Here is a 19,421-nt window from a genome sequence, read left to right as displayed (position 1 = left end):
TGAGGATCACTTCGTTGCAGATTCCTAGCAAGCTATAAAGGATTCTGCAACCCTTGCCTGTCGGAGTATTATCACTGACTTCAGTGGGACTACAATAGCTGGCATTAAAAACAAAAACATTTGCCAACAAATAACTGTTACCACTATTTCCTAGCATAAGTATAATCAAAGCGGTGATCTCCACGATAACTCTGTGGTAATGGCTAGTAAATGCTTAGATACCACAATATTTGCCTACATATATGCTTAGAATACAAAATCATAGCAGTAACATGGAAAATCCTAAGTTTTTATAATAGGACTAGTGCAGTCCGACTAATGTGAAAGTTACTACTCCCTGGAGTTAGATTTAAGAACATAAGAACGGCCATACTGGGTCAGACCAAAGGTCCATCTAGCTCAGTATCCTGTCTACCGACAGTGGCCAATGCCAGGTGCCCAGAGAGAGTGAACCTAACAGGTAATGATCAAGTGATCTCTCCCTTGCAATCCAACTCCATCCTCTGACAAACAGAGGCTAGGGACACCATTCCTTACCCATCCTGGCTAATAGCCATTTATGGACTTAACCTCCATGAATTTATCCAGTTCTCTTTTAAATGCTGTTAAAGTCCTAGCCTTCACAACCTCCTCAGGTAAGGAGTTCCACAAGTTGACTGTGCGCTGTGTGAAGAACTTCCTTTTATTTGTTTTAAATCTGCTGCCTATTAATTTCATTTGGTGACCCCTAGTTCTTGTATTATGGGAATAAGTAAATAACTTTTCGTTATCCACTTTCTCCACATCACTCAATTTTATATACCTCTATCATATCCCCCCTTAGTCTCCTCTTTTTCAAGCTGAAGAGGCCTAGCCTCTTTAATCTCTCCTCATACTGGACCCTCTCCAACCCCCTAATCATTTTAGTTGTCCTTCTCTGAACCTTTTCTAGTGCCAGCATATCTTTTTTGAGGTGAGGAGACCACATTTGTACACAGTATTCAAGATGTGGGCGTACCATCGACTTACATAAGGGCAATAACATATTCTCTGTCTTATTCTCTATCCCCTTTTTAATGATTCCTAACATCCTGTTTGTTTTTTTGACCACCTCTGCTCACTGCGTGAATATCTTCAGAGAACTATCCACGATGACTCCAAGATTTTTTTCATGATTCGTTGTAGCTAAATTAGCCACTATCATATTGTATGTACAGTTGGGGTTATTTTTTCCAATGTGCATAACTTTACATTTATCCACATTAAATTTCATTTGCCATTTTATTGCCTAATCACTTAGTTTTGTGAGATCTTTTTGAAGTTCTTCACAGTCTGCTTTGGTCTTAAGAATCTTGAGCAGTTTAATATCTGCAAACTTTGCCACCTCACTATTTACCCCTTTCTCCAGATCATTTATGAATAAGCTGAATAGGATTTACAGGACTAGGCCCAAAGTTTCCATAAAATAGAGCAGACTGAATCTGCCCTCCTCTTTAATACAGAAAGACAACCTCTGGAGAACAGGTATCAGCATAAACTTCTCTCTGGGAGGAAGCAGAAAAGGTGTGGATGAAGGAGCAGTTGCCATGGCTACTGCAAAAGCAAACCTCTCCTTTCACATTCAGTTTGAGACACCAATGGCTACCTTCTTCTGGTGCTTGGACTAAAACCCTCACAATGCACCGGTAGATTTCGGAGACCCCACCACAACTGCAGCCAATGGAAAATCATTCCTCTACTACAAAACTCAATTCTGGTCCAAATACACATTAGTTTTTAAGACACATTAATACAACTAACCCTCTTTCAGGAAATTCATGCTAACAGAAAAATCTACTTACTGCCAACAAAGGGGTCAGACTGGAAGAAGTCTAAATTGGCTTCTGTAACTTGATCAGGCAGAGAATGATATTCTGTAGCAAATGGATCTTCCTAGGGGGAAAAGTATGAAATGTTTTAGGTAGAAAGATAAAACATTTGCCTTTTGAAGTTTAGAGAAATAAGGATACTAAAAGTTAAAAGACCAACTACAATTCTACTTAATTCAGTGATGGACAGCTGAAAAGTCAGTCAACAGAAGTCTTCACTATACCAGATGAAATGAAAAAAAGTTCTCCATACATTCATACCCAAAATTAAGAGCAACTGTAGAAATCAAAGTGATGACAATAAGTGTTTTATGGTCACGGGGTGACTCAGTGATTGGAAGTGAACACAATCCATCTCAAACAATGTAAAGATTTCTTGCTATATTCTGTTTTTAAATTTGTACAAACCCACTTTTTTGTTAACAGTTGCAGTCAACATCTCTTTCTCTTCTCCAATAGCAGCATTTCTTGTTTCAGGGCTATTCCTTACCTATTACAACAAACAAGAACACTGATGTTCACATATGATAAGATTCTACCCTCTAGAATATGAAACGGTTTCTGTATCAGAGATGGAATATGCTTCAACAAAAGACCATGCCAATTGTAAAACACACCTCTTAAAAAGGAACAGATCTACGGAACATTGATTTTCCATATGGCAAACTGACACAAAAACATACTGTAGCCTATTCAAATACCTAAGAAAAGAACACATACCTTACGGGTCAAGAGCATCTTTATATTTTGTAACATTATGAAATGCTTAGAGAACTCTGAAGATGCAGTGAAAGCCAAGAACCCAAGAAAAAAGGCAGTTCAACAAGCAGAGCAGCTTTACACTTGCAGCTGTAGAGTGCTGTGAGTTAAACCAGCCTTTGAAGAGCCCAGTAGGGAAAGTGCTGCAATCTGTCCACCTGACAGCTTCAAGCGCACTGGTGTGGCCACATTTGTGGCACTTACAGTGGCATTGGGAGTGGTGCATTATGGGCAGCTATCTCAGTATGCAAGTGACTGCAACGTGCTTTTAAAATGGGAGGGGTAGGGTGGAGTGTGACAGGAAGTGTGTTGTGTGGGGAGAGAGAGTGGGTTTTGGGGGGGCTGAGAGCATGTCAGCATGCTGTCTTGTAAGTTCAGATAGCAGCAGGCCTCCCTCTCTCCCCAGCCACTCTCTCTCACACACATCATTCCCAGTAACCGCTTGCATGCTGGCTGTCAGAAACGGGGCTTTGAAAGGGCATTTCCACATTCCTATATGAGTTTAAAACAATGACAGGAGTGGCTACTTGATTTAAGGAGATTATGGGACGTTTCCGGAGGTCGATCAGAGCGCAGTAACACAACCCCTCATTCACACTGACACTGGGGCGCTTCAGCGGAGGCACAGCAAACGTTATTCCTCTCGCCGAGGCGGAGTACCAGGAGCGTTGTAGCCGCGGAGTCAAAGTGCTCTACATGCCTTGCCAGTGTCGACGGGGAGTTAGCTAGTGCGCCCGGGGCTCCTTTATTGCACACTAACTCGCAAGTGTAGCCAAGCCCTTAGATTTCAGTGCTATTTATCATTCTATCCATGCTACCTAAGCTGTAGAAGATTGTTCTCCTTTTGCGCACAGGGAATATCAATTCAGATCACTAAATTTATGAGACTTGTTTTGGTGACAACTGTGTATTGCACAAAACAAAATTACATAGTCACTTGTCATCCAAATGAAAATTGCCTGCGCTCATGATACTCATCTTCCAACAAAATGAAATATGATCTTTGATAAAATGACTGATTTGTTGTGCCTTTTAAAAAAAAACAAAAACAAGTTCAGCTTTACTACATTCCTAACTCATTCAGATGTCACTATTGTACTATATAATAACTAAGAAGGCAATCAAAACTCTTTACTCACTGGAGACTCATGGTTTATTTGTTCAGCTTCTGCTGAACTCTCCCTTTCAGCATTCTCATTAAGGTTAGCAGCTTCACTGCTGCTGTTGCTAAGGCTAGAATGATCTGCAGTTCCATTAACAAGCAGGTTGTGTGGGTGAGAGTGCCAGTTAAATTGGTTATTTTCCAATTCTTTCATCTCAAACAGTTTTGTTTCTATCTGCAAAGAGAAAGCATAAATACATATACTAGTATAGCAGCAGGAGAAAATAGTGCACACTTTTTTGCTTAGCCATGGGAGACAGACTATGCAGTATGTACCTGAAATTACTGTTTTCTGAAAGTGAAGAATAACAGAGCCATACTCCTGGGTTTCAGCCTCAGGTGTGAGGCTCAGAACATGATTAGCACAAAAAATTTAGAAGAGGAGAAGCCATGTGGTCTAAGAATAGAACTAGATGCTAAGAACTCAGAGGAATCTCACTTCTAACATGAACTTAATCTATAGAGTTGCGTAAATCACAACCTCTCTCACACACTGTTTCCCCACCTGGAAAACACCACCCTACCTCATAGGTGTATTGTGAGGAGCAATTAACACTCATACAGTACTTGGAAGATATGCAGCAGTATTACCAGAGTCACAGATCCCATTATCCATGAGCACCATTAAGCTGCATTAGTCCCCAGTTGTTTTTTTGTTTTTAACAAAGTTAAGATAAAATTTCAAAGCCAACATCTAGCAGAATTCCCACTTTAAAGGAACAAAAATATACACATTAATCATCTTCTTCAAAGGTGAGTTAATAGACATTTGTAAAGACGAAAAATCTCATGGGATGTCACCATAAAAGGAGAACTATATTTACGTCTACCTCCTATCTATCTGTACCATTTGTTACACTTACTGTAGCATCATAGCATTTCACAATCTAAAGCATTTATCTGCACAACCACCCTGTAAGGTAGGGAAGTATTATTCCATTTTACAGATGGGAACTGAGACACCCAGGCTAAGTCGTTTGTCCAAGGTCACAAAGGAATCCTGCAGAGGAGCAGGAAATTCAACCAGCATCTTCTGAGTCCCAGGCTAGTACCCTAACCATTAGACAATCCTGCCACAGCCACCAGTGTACTTTCTGTACATTATTTGTAAGCGGGGATACAGGGGGAAATCAGGAAGACCAAAAGAAAATATGAACTCAAAAATCTGTTTAAAAAAAAAAAAAGATTGCTACTTATGGCAAGAAAAATTCCATTAACCACTCAAAATAAATGTGAGGAACAGATACTGTCTTAAGCCTCTTTGATAATGGAAGAAAAGGAATAAAGCAGCAGGAGACAAAAACATGCTCTCAACCTGGGTTCATACACCCTGTGATGCAACAATGCCAACAATGCTTCTGAACTTCATGCCTATGGCTGAAATTAAGGAGTGTGGATATACTGTACATTCTCTCTAAAGGAAAAGATACATTTTTATTACCGTATATACTCATTCATAAGCTGAATATTTTTGGTAAAAAAGTGACTCATCAAAGAGCGGGGGTGGGCTTATAAACGGATTTACACCAAAATGTGATGATTCTAAACTCTATGGAATCATTGAATTGAATATTTAATACATTGTCGTTTTGTTTACTTCGAGTGTCTGCAGGCATGGAGCCCCTCAGCTCCCTGTGGCCGCAGTTCGCCGTTCCCAGCCAATGGCAGCTGCAGGAAATGGCATGGGGACAGCAAACTGCGGCCACAGGGAGCTGAGAAGCTCCATGCCTGCAGACAATCCAGGTAAACAAAATGTCCCGACGCGCCAGTGGCTTACCGTGACGGCCGGGAGCCAAAGTTTGCCAACCCCTGAAATACAGGGTCGGCTTATGAAAGGGTCATACAGTTTTTGCTATTTTTAGCAAACCGTCCTGGGGGGTCAGCTTATAAACAGGCTAATGAACGAGTATAGATGGTAATTCACATGAAGTAGGCTTAACACCAAAAATACAAATGCAAGTTTACAATAACGATATAGCGATGATGGCTGTAAAACTCCCGACATTAAATTTCCAGGTTAAAAACTAAATTAACATTTTTTAGGTTCAAAGCTAAAAAACCAGACTTACCCAAGGAATTCAAAATAAAAAATATCTGGTTTGTATATTAACAGAAGTAGCTGTGCCTTAACCAAGCAAGGAGAAAGACCCTGACCATAGTGCTCTCTAGCATGAAAACCAAAGCCGTATTAACAGTAGCCTCTAGAGGTGCACTTCATCTTTCCAGTGAAACGAGAAGTATCCTGCTAAAAATTGGTAAGGCATTCAGAGAGAAACAAAAACAGCAAAAACAAGGGTGCATATTAGCTACACTGATGTCCAGGAGTAGCACAGGGAAACGGAGTCAACCACTAGCAAAAATAAAGTTGAGTGTGGGTGTGGGGGGAAAGCAGAGAAATAAAAGGTGTTTCAGATCTACAGTATAACCAGAGGGGCACTAATTCAACTCAGTGATTGCAAATGGAAGCTACATGCTCTTTTAAACAGAACACAGAATAAATAGTGTACATATGGAGCAAATCTGTGCATGGTGGCTAGTGCACCAGTTTTTTCATCTCTGGATAACTAGTCTCAAACACATATGAAAATACATTTGATGGTTCTCAATTTAATCCCATTTATGCAATCATAGAAGTATATGACTAGAAATGACCTCAAGTTCAGCGCTCTGCACTCAAGGCAGGATTAAGTATTATCATCCCTGACCATCCCTGCTCTTAATCTCCAATGACAATGCTCCAAATCACAATACCAACATAAACCTTTGAAGTTTCTACTCAAGATGTGGCAATGACCAGAATAGCAAAGGCTGTCCAGGGTCAGGGCTAGAGTACAAAACTTAGATAGCAGCACTGACTTGAGCTAAGTATAGTACAGGCAGCTGCTAGTTCCTCACTTCCAAGAAATTTTCTTATACAATTATTTTATTAAGTAAAATGTACTTTGTAATATAAATGAGGCCCCTGTATCATCCAAAACATAAGCTCATTGACCTTGGAGACTTTAATAATAGAAATACCATAGCTCGCATAGCATCATCTGATAATTAATATCAGACTCCAGTAATATTAACCAGTTAGCAGGAAACAAAATTTGTATAAGGAAGCAAAAGAAAAATGAACAAAGAAAAGTAAAGGAAACCCTGCCCCCCAAAAAGGGGTATTTTCTTAGGATATATTAACATGTGTTGATACTTTTCCACAATGCCTTACTGAATTGATTTCCTGTTGTGTATCCTGCAGATGCTGCTGAAGAGGTCCCAGCTGTGCTTTCTCTGACTCTATGCATTGCTCTAGCTCAGCAGTTTCTTGCTGCAGGCGACTTAGCTCCTCTTGAGCTTTGGTCAGTTCCTCCTCATATGTTGAGATGGTAGATTCCTGACTCATTACTTCAGCCTTCAGTGAGGCAATCTGCAGAATGAAGGAACACTTCATTAATTAAAACCAAATCTAATTAAAATATGATGTGTTTATCAGAAGCTACTTTCAAATACCAAAAAATAATCAGGAAAAGTCCCAGCTGCAATTATTGTATGTTTCCCATTGGAGATTTAAGGCCATATCGACGCTAAGATTAAACCAGTGGTAGCCAAAAGTGGGTTTAAATATCATCATGGCTAACAGGGTTTTAACATGGTTTCCTTGACAAATATGGACAGATTTTTATACTGATAACACTGTTAGGATGCTATACATAGAGGGGATAGTTTAGATTCTTGCTATAGCTTATCTGGAGTTGATAGCCTATACTACAGTTTACAGAAAAAGCATCTCTCTACATTGCTCAGTGAAAGTGTCAGAATGCTGCTAGCTTCAACTATAGTTAACACAAGGATAATCAGCATGTTATCAACCCCAGCATAGGCAGGATCTCTACGTAACAGGGAATCACTAAACTGAAGGATGTTTTCCCCACTTATTGTTCCTCACCCAGCCCTAAGTATCCCACTGTTTTCTCCTACTCAAGCTATGCTCCTTTCCCAAACACAGTCCATCATTAAAAGGGCTATTTTCTTCCAGTGGAGGGCTGGAGCAGACTCCCATCAATAAGGGTCTCAACTGAAAAGAGGGACTACTATGGATAAAACTACCAGAACATACCAAATGGGCCTCTTCAGCACATTTCTGCCTGATATCATTAAGTTGCTCCTCTAACTTGGCTTTTTGCTCATCGAGGCCATTAAGGATTTCCTGAGCTTCCTGTTTCTGAGCCTGCAGCTTCTGTAGATTACTGCTCTCCCTCTTCACTTCACATTGAAGATCCTGCAGAGAAACATTTTTGTCAGTTTCTTTTCCTTGGCCGCTGAAAAGTAGTTACTGCATTCCTCTCACTGCAGAGCAATAGCTAGAGCCATAAAGGGACAGAGTCAAAATGCTGTTAACTTTTTAAAAACTTGAAAAAATTAAGGCAGAGATTCCAAAATTATAGCCCCAACTGAAATATAGTAAAACACTTCTTTAAAAAATTATGAAATGACTCTAGAATTACTATTTTCTATCTTCAAGGCACTTTCACAAAATAAATGAATCCTCAGCATTTCAGTAAGGTAACGTCCATATGCGCCAACAAAGATTAATTGGTTTATCCAAAAAACAGTTGGGATCAGACTTTAAAATCTAGAACCCTCCTCTGCTTATACTACTAGATTACATCCATCTGACGCTTTAATTATATTCTAATATACTAATTCATTAGTTTCTTGGTAATAACGGAAATCTTACCAGATCAACAAGTGATAATTTCAGTTTACAGAAAGCAAGAGTTAGCATATTTATTAATATTCTATAGCGGCATACCTAAGGAGCCTTGCTTTTGCAGGACACCGGGCAATTGGGCAGGCTTTGAGAAATGTCCTGCTGTTGTGCGTTATGTCATGATGGTTCTGTATTTACTCCTCACCCATTTGCAACCTGCACGTGGATCATGTGATGCAGAGCCCAAGCAGCTGAGCCCATCTCCTCTACTAGGCTGGCACAGTACACGGCTCTCTACAGGTCGGGTTGAGCATGGGTTGCTGTGAGTGGATTGCACATCTGTCCTTGTTCCCCTGACTTTCACTGCACTCTCCCAACAACTTCCAGAGCTGCTTTCCTCCTCTTTAAACTCCCTCCCATCCACCATTGGCCTGACCAGCCCCATACTATGATTACCTACACCAGTGGTTGTCAAACTGCGGGTCGCGACCCGGTAGTGGGTCACGGAATGTAAGGCACTAGTCAGCACTGCTGACTGGGACATTAAAAGTCCTGTCAGTAGTGCTGCTCGGCTAAGGTTGGCTAGTCCCTAGCTGTTCTGACACTGCACTGTGCCCCGGAAGCGGCCAGCAGCAGGTCTGGCTCCTAGGTGGTGAGCCTACGGGCCTCCACACGCTGCCTCCACCCCAAGCACTGGCTGCACACTCCCACTGGCTGGGGAACTAGGCAATGGGAGCTCAGAGGGCGGTGCCTGCAGGCAAGAGTCGCTTGCATGCCTCTGCCTAGGAGCCAGACCTGCTGCTGGCTGCTGATGGGGTTCAGCGCCGTCCATGGTGCCAGGACAGGCGGGAAGCCTGCCTTAGACCCCCGCTGTGTGGCGGACCACAAGCCGCACGAGGTAGGCCCGTACTCCAACCCTGTGCCCCAATCCCCTGCCCTCGCCCTGAGCATCCCCCCAAACCCAGAGCCCCTTGCTGCACCCCAAGCCCCTCATCCCCGGCCCTACCCCAGAGCCCTGACCCCTTCCCACACCCAACCCCGCTGCCCCAGCCCAGAGCCCCAGCCCACAACCTGAACCCTTCATTACCGGTCCCACCATGCAGCCCTCACTCCTGCACCCCAACCCTCTGTCCCAGCCCTGAGCCCCTTCCACATCCCAAACTCCTCATCCTCAGCTCTGTTGGGTGGCGGGCATCAACAATTTTGTTCAGCTAGGTCGCTAGGAAAAAAAAAAAGTTTGAAAACCACTGGCCTACATAACAGACTCCTCACTAAGGGGGGTGAGATAAACAGTCCCAGAGAAAGGGAAGGGCTGGGGCTGCCTGAAATCAACCTACTTAAAGTAATATTGTGAAGGCTAGAAAATCAGGGGTAAATGAAGGGAGAAAGGAACTGGGGACATTTAGGGTGTAATGGGGAGAGGCTTAAAATTGTCATTTTTAGTCATGTTGGGAAGTTACTCAGCATTGTCGTAAACTGACTTACAAATTTTGTCTGGTCAAAATTAGCTTATGATTAATAGATCTAAAAACAAAACCCAGTTGGCTATGCAAGGAAAAGTGCTTTTTATCTCTGAGATCAATCCCACATCCAAGCTTTTAGAAATGAAGAAATTTACCTCTGAGTTACAACGTGTGAGAAGACTCATGAACCTACACAGAGCCCAGCCTGCTATATATGAAATTCTAAGAACTGCCTTCTACATAGATCTTACCCTTTTCTACTACTGCATTTACAGGTAACACTTTCATTCCATAAACACTAGATTGGTAAATATGCTGTATTTTTAAGGGTACTGATCTACCTTATAATATCTAGTATCCAATATGCTTTTGGAGGACTCTCTCTTTAAGAAGCAGCTTAATAGGACTTTAGGTAAAAAAGTCAGTTACTTCTCCAAGAAATTTACATGTTACTTTTACCTTAAATCTACTCCTCACCTTTTTGTATGTTACATTTATGGATTTTTCTAATTTATATTTTATTATGTATTTAATAGGTATGTCTGTGGTGCCCACCACTGTAACTTCTGTGCATCTCACAAAAAGAAGAAAGTCACCCTTGCTTCCTGTGAGTGGCAGAGGAGTGCCATCTCAAAGTTACAGGTGAGGAAATCAGGGCAGAAAGGGTGAGTGACTTGCCCAGCATTATACGAATGGCAGAACCAAAACTAGAACCAGATCTCAAGATTCCCATTTCAGTGCCTTAAGAAGGCTATCCTTTCCTATGACAAATGACCACAGTTTAAATCCCTCCATAAAAATACTAGTTCTGATCAATAATTATTATACTGTAGTGACACCTAGAGACCTCAATCAACGATCAGGACCTTACTGTGCTATGCACTGTACAAATCTGCAATTAAAAAAAGGGAGGCCTACCCCAGAATCAATTATTTAAGTTTACCTATTAAAATGAGCACTTTGTGTGTAACAGTTAACTCTCATCAGATGGCAGTGTACTGTAAGCATGAGAGGAGAGCAGAGCCTACAAGTGGGAGTTGAAAGATCTAGTGATCGCTCTAAATTTTGATTGGAAAGCTTTACTTGCTTGCAAAGAGGTGGCATGGAAAAAATGCAAAGGTGCTTCAACAAGCAGACTATCCACGCTTGCATTTTTGGAAGAGCAAAGGTAAAGGTTGGTGGCTCAGTAAAACAACAGATCTGGTAAGAGGGGCTAAATGGTGAAATACCATAAAAGCAAAGGTGTTTTACGCAGAGGAGAACGGAGTAGAGTGATACAAATATGCGGGGGATGTGGTCAGGGTTACGTGGCAGGAAGATGATTAAACAATCCTCCATCATTAAGAAAAAGCTCAGTATAATTGAGATTGAACCTTCATCTGCTCAGTTAACTGTCTGAACTCTAACTCTATGCTCTTGTCTGCCTAATTTACTGTAAACGGTACACTCATTTTAACAGCAAACTGGATTAGTGAATCTTTGTTTTCATTCACATGTAGGTAATTCAAACCAATTTGCCATCATCTCCCTCTTGCGAATTAGCTGAACTCCTCTGACTTAAGGGCCAGGTTCCTTTCAGTAACTGACTCCAAAAGCCCAGACATAAAATTTTCTTCCTGAGCTGAGAGAGATGAGCAGCTTCATGAATTTTTTTTTAGATTTAGATTTACAGCCATTCCTAATTTCCATAAGACTCATTCTTACTAGCAAGAACCTCATGGAGAGCTGCGAGCTGATTCTTCCTTGCCCCCAGACTTAGAATGCTGCTGCAAGCTTTAGTCTACTTCCTGGACTCAGGCTGAGAGGCTCTTCCCTGAACCCCTGCCTCATATCCTTGGCCCCCACCCACTGTGCTTCTCAGAGACTCGCCAAAATGCTAGAAACTGGCTAATCCTGCAGTTGTAAAACCTCAGAGTTAGCTAGTTTCTTAAAAACAGCTAGCACAATGCTGTTCCCAGTGTTGAACTGAGCCAAAAAGTTATACTTTGCTATAGAAGGTCCTTTCCTAACCGGAACGTCAATTATGCTCTAGACATCCCACAAACCAATGCTTTAATTTATCACACACACTTCTTACTCCGAAGGGCATTCTGCACCAAAAAATTAAAAATTCTGCAAGTTTTATTTGCCAATAAATAAATGCAGAGGCTCCAGCATGGCAGTGGGGAGCACAGGCCACTGGCTGCACAAAAGTGGGAGATCACCCGGCAGCTCCCCCACCAGTGGGACACAGACTCAGTGGTGAGACTGCACCTGATCCTGATACAGCACAAGGCCTGGGCCTGCCCCAGAAACACCCTGGGGCCCTGCCCCTCTGCACCAGGTGTGGGGCAGGCAGGCTCCACCAGGTGTGATCCAAGTGTAGAGGGGCTCAATGTGGGGGGAATCCGGTATGGGGTGACAGGATTCTGTGTGGGATAATCGGCTGTAGACAGATCACTGCGGGAGGTCTAGGTGTTAGGGGACCTGAACGTACATAGGCTCATTGTGGGGTTCCAGGTGCAATGGGACTCTGCACGGGGTTCCAGGTGAAGGTGGTTGGGGCTCAGCAGAGGGGTCTGGGTGCTGGGGGAGTGGGGTTTGGTGGGATGGGAGTCTGGGTGCAGCTACTTGAGGGTCAGTGGCATGGGGTCTGGATGTGGGGGCTCAAGAGAGGTGAGGCTTGTCAGGGTTAGGGTTCGAGTGCAGGGAGCTCAGTCGGGGGTGGTTTGGGTGCAGAGGTCCAGAGACAGGGGACTTGAGATGCAGGGGTTGAGTTTCGGTGGCTTTGGGTATGGAGGCCTGGGGATGGGGGTGAGGTTCTGGGTGTACAGGGTGAGGCTTGGCAGGGGTGTCTGGGTATGAGAGGTCCCGATGCATGAGGGTTGGGTGGATGGAGAAGCAGCTCCCCCATACAATGATCCTTCCCTCCCCAGCTAAGGAGCAATGGGGGCAGGAAGCAGGGGAGGATGCTGAGCTTCTGCAGCTGGGGGAAGTTTCTGTGGGTGGGTCAGACACAGCCTCAGCCACTCCTTGCAGGGGTGGAGGAAGTCCCTATCCTCTCCTGCCTCCAGCCCAACTGGGACTAGCAGCCCATCCCAGCTCAGGGGAGGAGCCACTGGCTGGGGTATCCCCAGCCCTGCGGTGGTTTACCTCTCTGCCAGCTGCTCTGGGTGCCTGAAACAATGTACTTGCGCAGCTAGGAAGTGGTGCATCACTGATCTTGCAGCTTTCCTTTGCTTCCCTGTCAAAGTCATTTTTCTGCGGGTAAGCAAATAAATCTGCATGGGACATGAATTCTTCACATGTGGTGCAGAATTCCCCCAGGAGTAACCTCTGAAACAATGCCTTTGCTTAGATGCAACAAAAATTAGCACATAGTTGCACAGAATGTAAACTCACAGTGCTTGCTCTGGACAATTACTGATCAAGGACTAATAATACGTATGGCTCTAAATAAATGAAATTTAAGCATTAACATTTTAAATTTCTAATGTGACAATAAAGAAAAATGTTTATTTAAAACTAGAACAGAATTCCCAGTCCCTTCAAAAAATGACACCACCAATTCATATTACTACATGCTTTTTAATAATCTTAATCACTTACAAATCAGCTACAAATATACTTAAAAATTAATTTTTCCGTATCTTCATCTGTTTTTCAGGAACAAAAACAAACAACCAGTCTAACTTACACGTACAGAGTTCAGGCCTGGTCTACACTACGTGTTTATACCAAATTTAGCAGAGAGTTAAACCAATTTAACCTTGCACCAATCCACACAACGAAGACCTTTATATAGATATAAAGGGCTCTTAAAACAGATTTCTGTACTCCTCCCTGACGAGGGGAGTAGCGCTGAAATCGCTATTGCCATGTTGGATTAGGGTTAGTGTGGCCGCAATTTGACGGTATTGGCCTCTGGGCGGTATCCCACAGTGCACTATTGTGACCACTCTGGAAAGCCATCTGAACTCGGATGCACCGGCCAAGTAGACAGGAAAAGCCCCGCAAACTTTTGAATTTCATTTCCTGTTTGGCAGCGTGGAGAGCTCACCAGCACAGGTGACCACGCAGAGCTCATCAGCACAGGTAACAATGCAGTCTCCTGAGAATCAAAAAAGAGCTCCAGCATGGATCGCACGGGAGGTACTGGATCTGATTGCTGTATGGGGAGAGGATTCCGTGCTAACAGAACTCCGTTCCAAAAGACGAAATGAAAAAACATTTGAAAAAATTTCCAAGGCCATGATGCAGAGAGGCCACACCAGGGACTCAGTACAGTGCCGTGTGAAAGTTAAGGAGCTCAGACAAGCCTACCAGAAAATCAAAGATGCAAACGGAAGGTCCGGGGCAGGGCCGGAAACATGCTGCTTCTACGCTGAGCTGCATGCAATTCTTGGGGGGGTCCGCCACCACTACTCCACCCGTCCATAGATTCCGAGGTGGGGGTGGTAATCGCAGCCATGGCTGAGGATTCTGCGGACAGGGAAGATGAGGACGACGAGCTTGCAGAGAGCATACAGCACTCCGTTCTCCCCAACAGCCAGGAGCTTTTTCTCACCCTGACGGAATTACCCTCCCAGTCCTCCCAAGCAACTATCCCACACAATGAAGCCATGGAAGGGACCTCTGGTGAGTGTACCTTTGTAAATATAAAACATCGTTTAAAAGCAAGCGTTTTTTAATGATTAATTTGCCCTGAGGACTTGGGATGCATTCGCGGCCAGTACAGCTACTGGAAAAGTCTGTTAACATGTCTGTGGATGGAGCGGAAATCCTCCAGGAACATCTCCATGAACCTCTCCTGGAGGTACTCCAAAAGCCTTTGCAGAAGGTTTCTGGGCAGAGCAGCCTTATTCCGTCCTCCATGGTAGGACACTTGACCATGCCATGCATGTAGCAAGTAATCTGGTATCACTGCATGACAAAGCCTAGCTGCGTATGGTCCCGGTGTTTGCTGGCATTGAAGCAACATCCATTCTTTATCTCGCTGTCTTATCCTCAGAAGAGTGATATTGTTCATGGTAAACTGGTTGAAATTCAGGATTTTAATTAAGGGGACAGAGATGGCCATTTCTACTGGGCTGTTTGCCTGTTGCTTAAAGAAATCCTTCCTTGAAGGTAGCCAAGCAGGGGGAAGGGGGGCAGGTGATTGGCGCTGAGCTTTTTTGCGTTTGGCTAGCAGAGATCTTCCCTGCTACCAGCCACACGGTGGTGGGGGGGGAGGAGGGTGTTTAGCAGTGATCTTCCATGATACCAGCCATGCGGTGGGAGGAGGGGTAAAGCGATCATCCCACAGAATTGGATGCGGGGGTGGTTTCTGCTGCTGCATGTTAACAGGAAAGCAGCAGCACTGAACAGGTTTTGCTTGCTATTTGGGAAAGGAGGGCGCTGGATATATGAAGGCTGCAGAAGCCAAAAGACAATGGCTTACCATGGCCACATGCAGGCCAAATTCTGCTGCCCGGACCTGCATCTGTGAGATCTCTAATACCAGAGCAGCAGCCACTCAATATTAAGATGCAAAATGCAGCCTTGTAGTGAAATCACATGTGCTATGTAAGGTGAATACTGTTGTTCACCGTGAAAGAGTATAAGCATTGTCCTGTAAAATATATCTTTTTAAATACTTCTCTCCCTTTTTAACCTCCCTCATACAGCTGCAAATTTTTCAAGACTCCCTACTCCATCCCAAAGGCTATCTCAGATAAGACGGAGGAAAAAAAAAGACGAGAGACGAAATGTTCTCGGAAATCATGGAAGTGATCCGCAATGAAAGAGCTCATCTGAATGAGTGGAAGGACATGGTATCAAATTACAGGAAAGATGCCAGTGAACGTGAGGACAGGAGGGATGCTCGAGATGAGAGGTGGCAGCAGGATGCAACTCTAGGGCTACTGCGTGATCAAACTGACATGCTTCGGTGTCTGGTAGAGCTTCAGGAACAGCAACAGGATCACAGAGTGCTGCTGCAGCCCCTGTATAACCACCCTCACCATGTTCCACATCTTCCTCACCCAGACATGTAAGAACGCGTGGGAGGGGGCTCCGTGCACCCACCCACTCCACCCCTGTGGACAGCCCAACCAAAAGGCTGTCATTATTTTGAAATTTTTTTAGTGGCCTTTTCCTTCCCTCCTTTCTTCTTCCCAAACCACACCCAGGCTACCTTGTCAGTTCTCTCCCTCCTTTTATAATGAATTAATAAAGAATACATGATTTTTAAACGATAGTGACTTTATTTCCTTAAGTTGGCTGCGCGTAATCAGCGGCCAGGTGATTTGCCTCAGCCTCCCACCCCGCCATAAAGGTCTCCTCCTTACTCTCACAGAGATTGTGGAGCAAACAGCAAGCAGCAATAACAAAGAGGACATTGGTTTGGCTGAGGTCTGAGCGAGTCAGTAATGTGCGCCAGCGCACCTTTAAACAGCCAAATGCACATTCTACCACCATTCTGCACTTGCTCAGCCTATAGTTGAACAACTCCTGATTACTGTCCAGGCTGCCTGTGTACGGCTTCATGAGCCATGGCATCAAGGGGTAGGCTGGGTCATCCAGGATAACTACAGACATTTCAACATCCCTAACTGTTATTTTCTGGTCTGGGAAGTAATTCCCTGGCTGCAGCCATTTAAACAGAGTAGTGTTCCTGAAGACGTGAGCGTCATGAACCCTTCCCAGCCATCCCACGTGGATGTTGGTGAAACATCCCTTGTGATCCACCAGTGCTTGCAGCACCATTGAAAAGTACCCCTTGCGGTTTATGTAGTGGGTACCCTGGTGCCAAGATAGGGATACGGGTTCCATCTATCGCCCCACCACAGTTAGGGAATCCCATTGCAGCAAAGCCATCCACTATGACCTGCACATTTCCCAGAGTCATAATCTTTCCTACCAGCAGCTTGATGATTGCTTTGGCTACTTGCATCACAGCAGCCCCCACAGTAGATTTTCCCACTCCAAATTGATTCCTGACTGACCGATAGCTGTCTGGCATTGCAAGTTTCCAGAGGGCTATTGCCACTCACTTCTCAACTGTGAGGGCTGCTCTCATCTTGGTATTCTGGCATTTCAGGGCAGGGGAAAGCAAGTCATAAAGTTCCATGGAAGAGCCCTTACGCATGCGAAAGTTCCGCAGCCACTGGGAATCATCCCAAACCTGTAAAACTATGCGGTCCCACCAGTCTGTGCATATTGCCCGAGCCCAAAATCAGCATTCAATGGCTAGAACCTGCCCCATTACCAGCAGGATCTCCAAAGTGCAGGGGCCCGCGGTTTGAGAGAATTCTGTGTCCATGTCCTCATCACTCTCGTCTCCGCGCTGCCACAGCCGCCTCCTCCTTGCCTGGTTTTGCAGGTCCTGGTTCAGCAGACTGCATGATAATGTGCGAGGTGTTTACAACGTCCATGATTGCTGTCTTGAGCTCAGCAGGGTCCATGCTTGCTGTGCTATGGCGTTTGCACAGTTCACCCAGGAAAAAAGGCGCGAAACGGTTGTCTGCTGCTTTCACGGAGGGAGGGGTGAGGCTGTACCCAGAACCACCCGCGACAATGTTTTTTGTCCCATCAGGCACTGGGATCTCAACCCAGAATTCCAAGGGCGGGGGAGACTGCGGGAACTATGGGATAGCTACCCACAGTGCAAAGCTCCGGAAATCGACACCAGCCTCGGTACATGGACGCATACCGCCGAATTAATGTGCTTAATGTGGCCACGTGCACTCGACTTTATACAATCTGTTTAAAAAACCGGTTTCTGTAAAATCAGTATAATCCTGTAGTGTAGACATACCCACCTGTATGATGCGTAGTCAATGCGTATGTTCATACAAAGATGTAATTGTGCATTTTTACAATATTTGAAACAATTTTATTTTTGTAACTCTTAGCTCAGAGACTGAGTGAAGAGAACAGATGCCTAGCATGTTGCATCAGGTGGTGCAGTGACAAGTTCTCCTAGCAACTGATACCTACTGTCTTGTGATCTCAGAATCAAGATGGAAAATCTCTTGGCCATTATCTATCAGAACCACTAGATAGGTTCCAGAGGGCCTATCCCTCAAGTGTGCATGAACACTAGTGTCAGGAACTTGTTGTCTCAGTGCAAAAAATCAGCACTTTCCAAATCTCCTGACCCAACAAGACATCTGGCTTTACTGAGTGATCTGTTAGCTCCAGAAAGTGAATCAGCACAGTACCAATCTTCATGTGCTGGAATGCATTAAGGGCATAGGAAGGAAACAGAAAAGTAGAGCAGCCAGTCAGAGAAGGCATCAAAGAGGAAAAAACAAACGAAGGAAGATGACAAGATGTAGACAAATGAATAGAAGAGCAAGACGAAAATAAAGTTCAGCAGTACCATTTGAGTAATATAAAAACTTTTTGATTTCTTCAAATTCTGTTTAAAGTGTGGGTCACATCTCACATTGATTACTGGAGCTTTCCATTGTTGTTTTCTTCTTCTCTACTAACATCCTCCTCCTCTGCCCCAAAATTCTGCACTGGTTTCCTGTCTTACTTCAAATTCAAACTCCTTATCCTCTCTTACAACACCAGACTCATTTACTCACTAATGCCTGTCACTCCTTCTGCTTATTCCAATCTTCTCTCTCTCTTTTCCTATGACAGGCTTTACGCCTTCAATCATGTTGCCTCCATGCTAGGAATACACTTCCCTATCCTCATCCACAGAAAGGCATAACAAGAAGCAATGGCTGGAAGGTAAATATATACAAATTCAAATTAGAAATATGGCATATTTATTTATTTTATTTAAACAATGAGGGTGATTAACCACTGGAACAAACTACCAAGAGAAATGGTGGATCCTCCATCTCTTGATGTCTTCAAATAAAGTCTAGAAGCCTTTCTGGAAAATATGCTTTAAGTCAAACATGTTTCTAGGCTCAATGCAGGAGTAACTGGGTTAAAAAATTCTATGGCCTGAATTATACAAGTGGTCAGACTAGATGATCTAATGGACCCTTCTGGTCTTCCAGTATAGCTCTTCATATTTTTAAATTGCTGCACTTCAGCAAAACTTACTGTTTTTACTGACACTTCATCTAAAATTCCATTCCCATTATTATTGTTTAGCATCTTTTTATATACACCAAAAAGCGGATTTCTACTGCAAAACAGTATTTCCCAAGTCTTCTCCACAACTCATTCGGCCAAAACACAAACTGGGGATGTTTGTGAGATAATTTGTCACCACAGAAATAATTTTGGTGGCACAAACACTGGAGAGTGATATGACAAAATGAGTCAGGTGGAAGACAGATTAGAAAGTAAAAAGCTCTAGTACACAGTCAAATATCTTGGTAAACAGCAACATAGGAGCCGAAACACAAAACAGGCATGACAATTTAGTGACAATTTGAATTTGTTACTTTTGTTATATGGAGCTCTAGAAACACTAGCACACAAACTTTACCAAAACCCAGATACCTGCTCAACAGCACTGAAATTCATATCACAGTCAAGACGTATCACAATATCTATGGTTGCCT

The 19,421-nt window shown here is 43.6% G+C and overlaps 1 protein-coding gene across 7 annotated transcripts in view; it reads right to left on the bottom strand.

The window, feature by feature from the left end:
* Nucleotides 1–19,421, bottom strand: part of EPS15 (epidermal growth factor receptor pathway substrate 15) — a 100,143-nt gene that overhangs the window by 23,413 nt on the left and 57,309 nt on the right. For 5 of the 7 annotated variants that reach the window (XM_050961662.1, XM_050961655.1, XM_050961659.1 and 2 more), the window contains exons 14-19: nucleotides 13,057–13,164; nucleotides 7,868–8,029; nucleotides 6,980–7,177; nucleotides 3,746–3,943; nucleotides 2,260–2,337; nucleotides 1,821–1,911 (exon numbers count right to left, since the gene is read on the bottom strand). In XM_050961662.1, the coding sequence (XP_050817619.1) occupies nucleotides 1,821–1,911; nucleotides 2,260–2,337; nucleotides 3,746–3,943; nucleotides 6,980–7,177; nucleotides 7,868–8,029; nucleotides 13,057–13,164 (835 nt within the window). The remainder of the gene's footprint in view (nucleotides 1–1,820; nucleotides 1,912–2,259; nucleotides 2,338–3,745; nucleotides 3,944–6,979; nucleotides 7,178–7,867; nucleotides 8,030–13,056; nucleotides 13,165–19,421) is intronic. The other 2 variants (XM_050961660.1, XM_050961657.1) reach the window with 2 other exon arrangements.

This window comes from Gopherus flavomarginatus, chromosome 7, assembly GCF_025201925.1.
Source record: "Gopherus flavomarginatus isolate rGopFla2 chromosome 7, rGopFla2.mat.asm, whole genome shotgun sequence".
Classification (NCBI taxonomy): Eukaryota; Metazoa; Chordata; order Testudines; family Testudinidae; genus Gopherus; species Gopherus flavomarginatus.
Note: the sequence above shows the minus strand (reverse complement) of the source record. Positions and strands in the feature narration are given on the sequence as shown.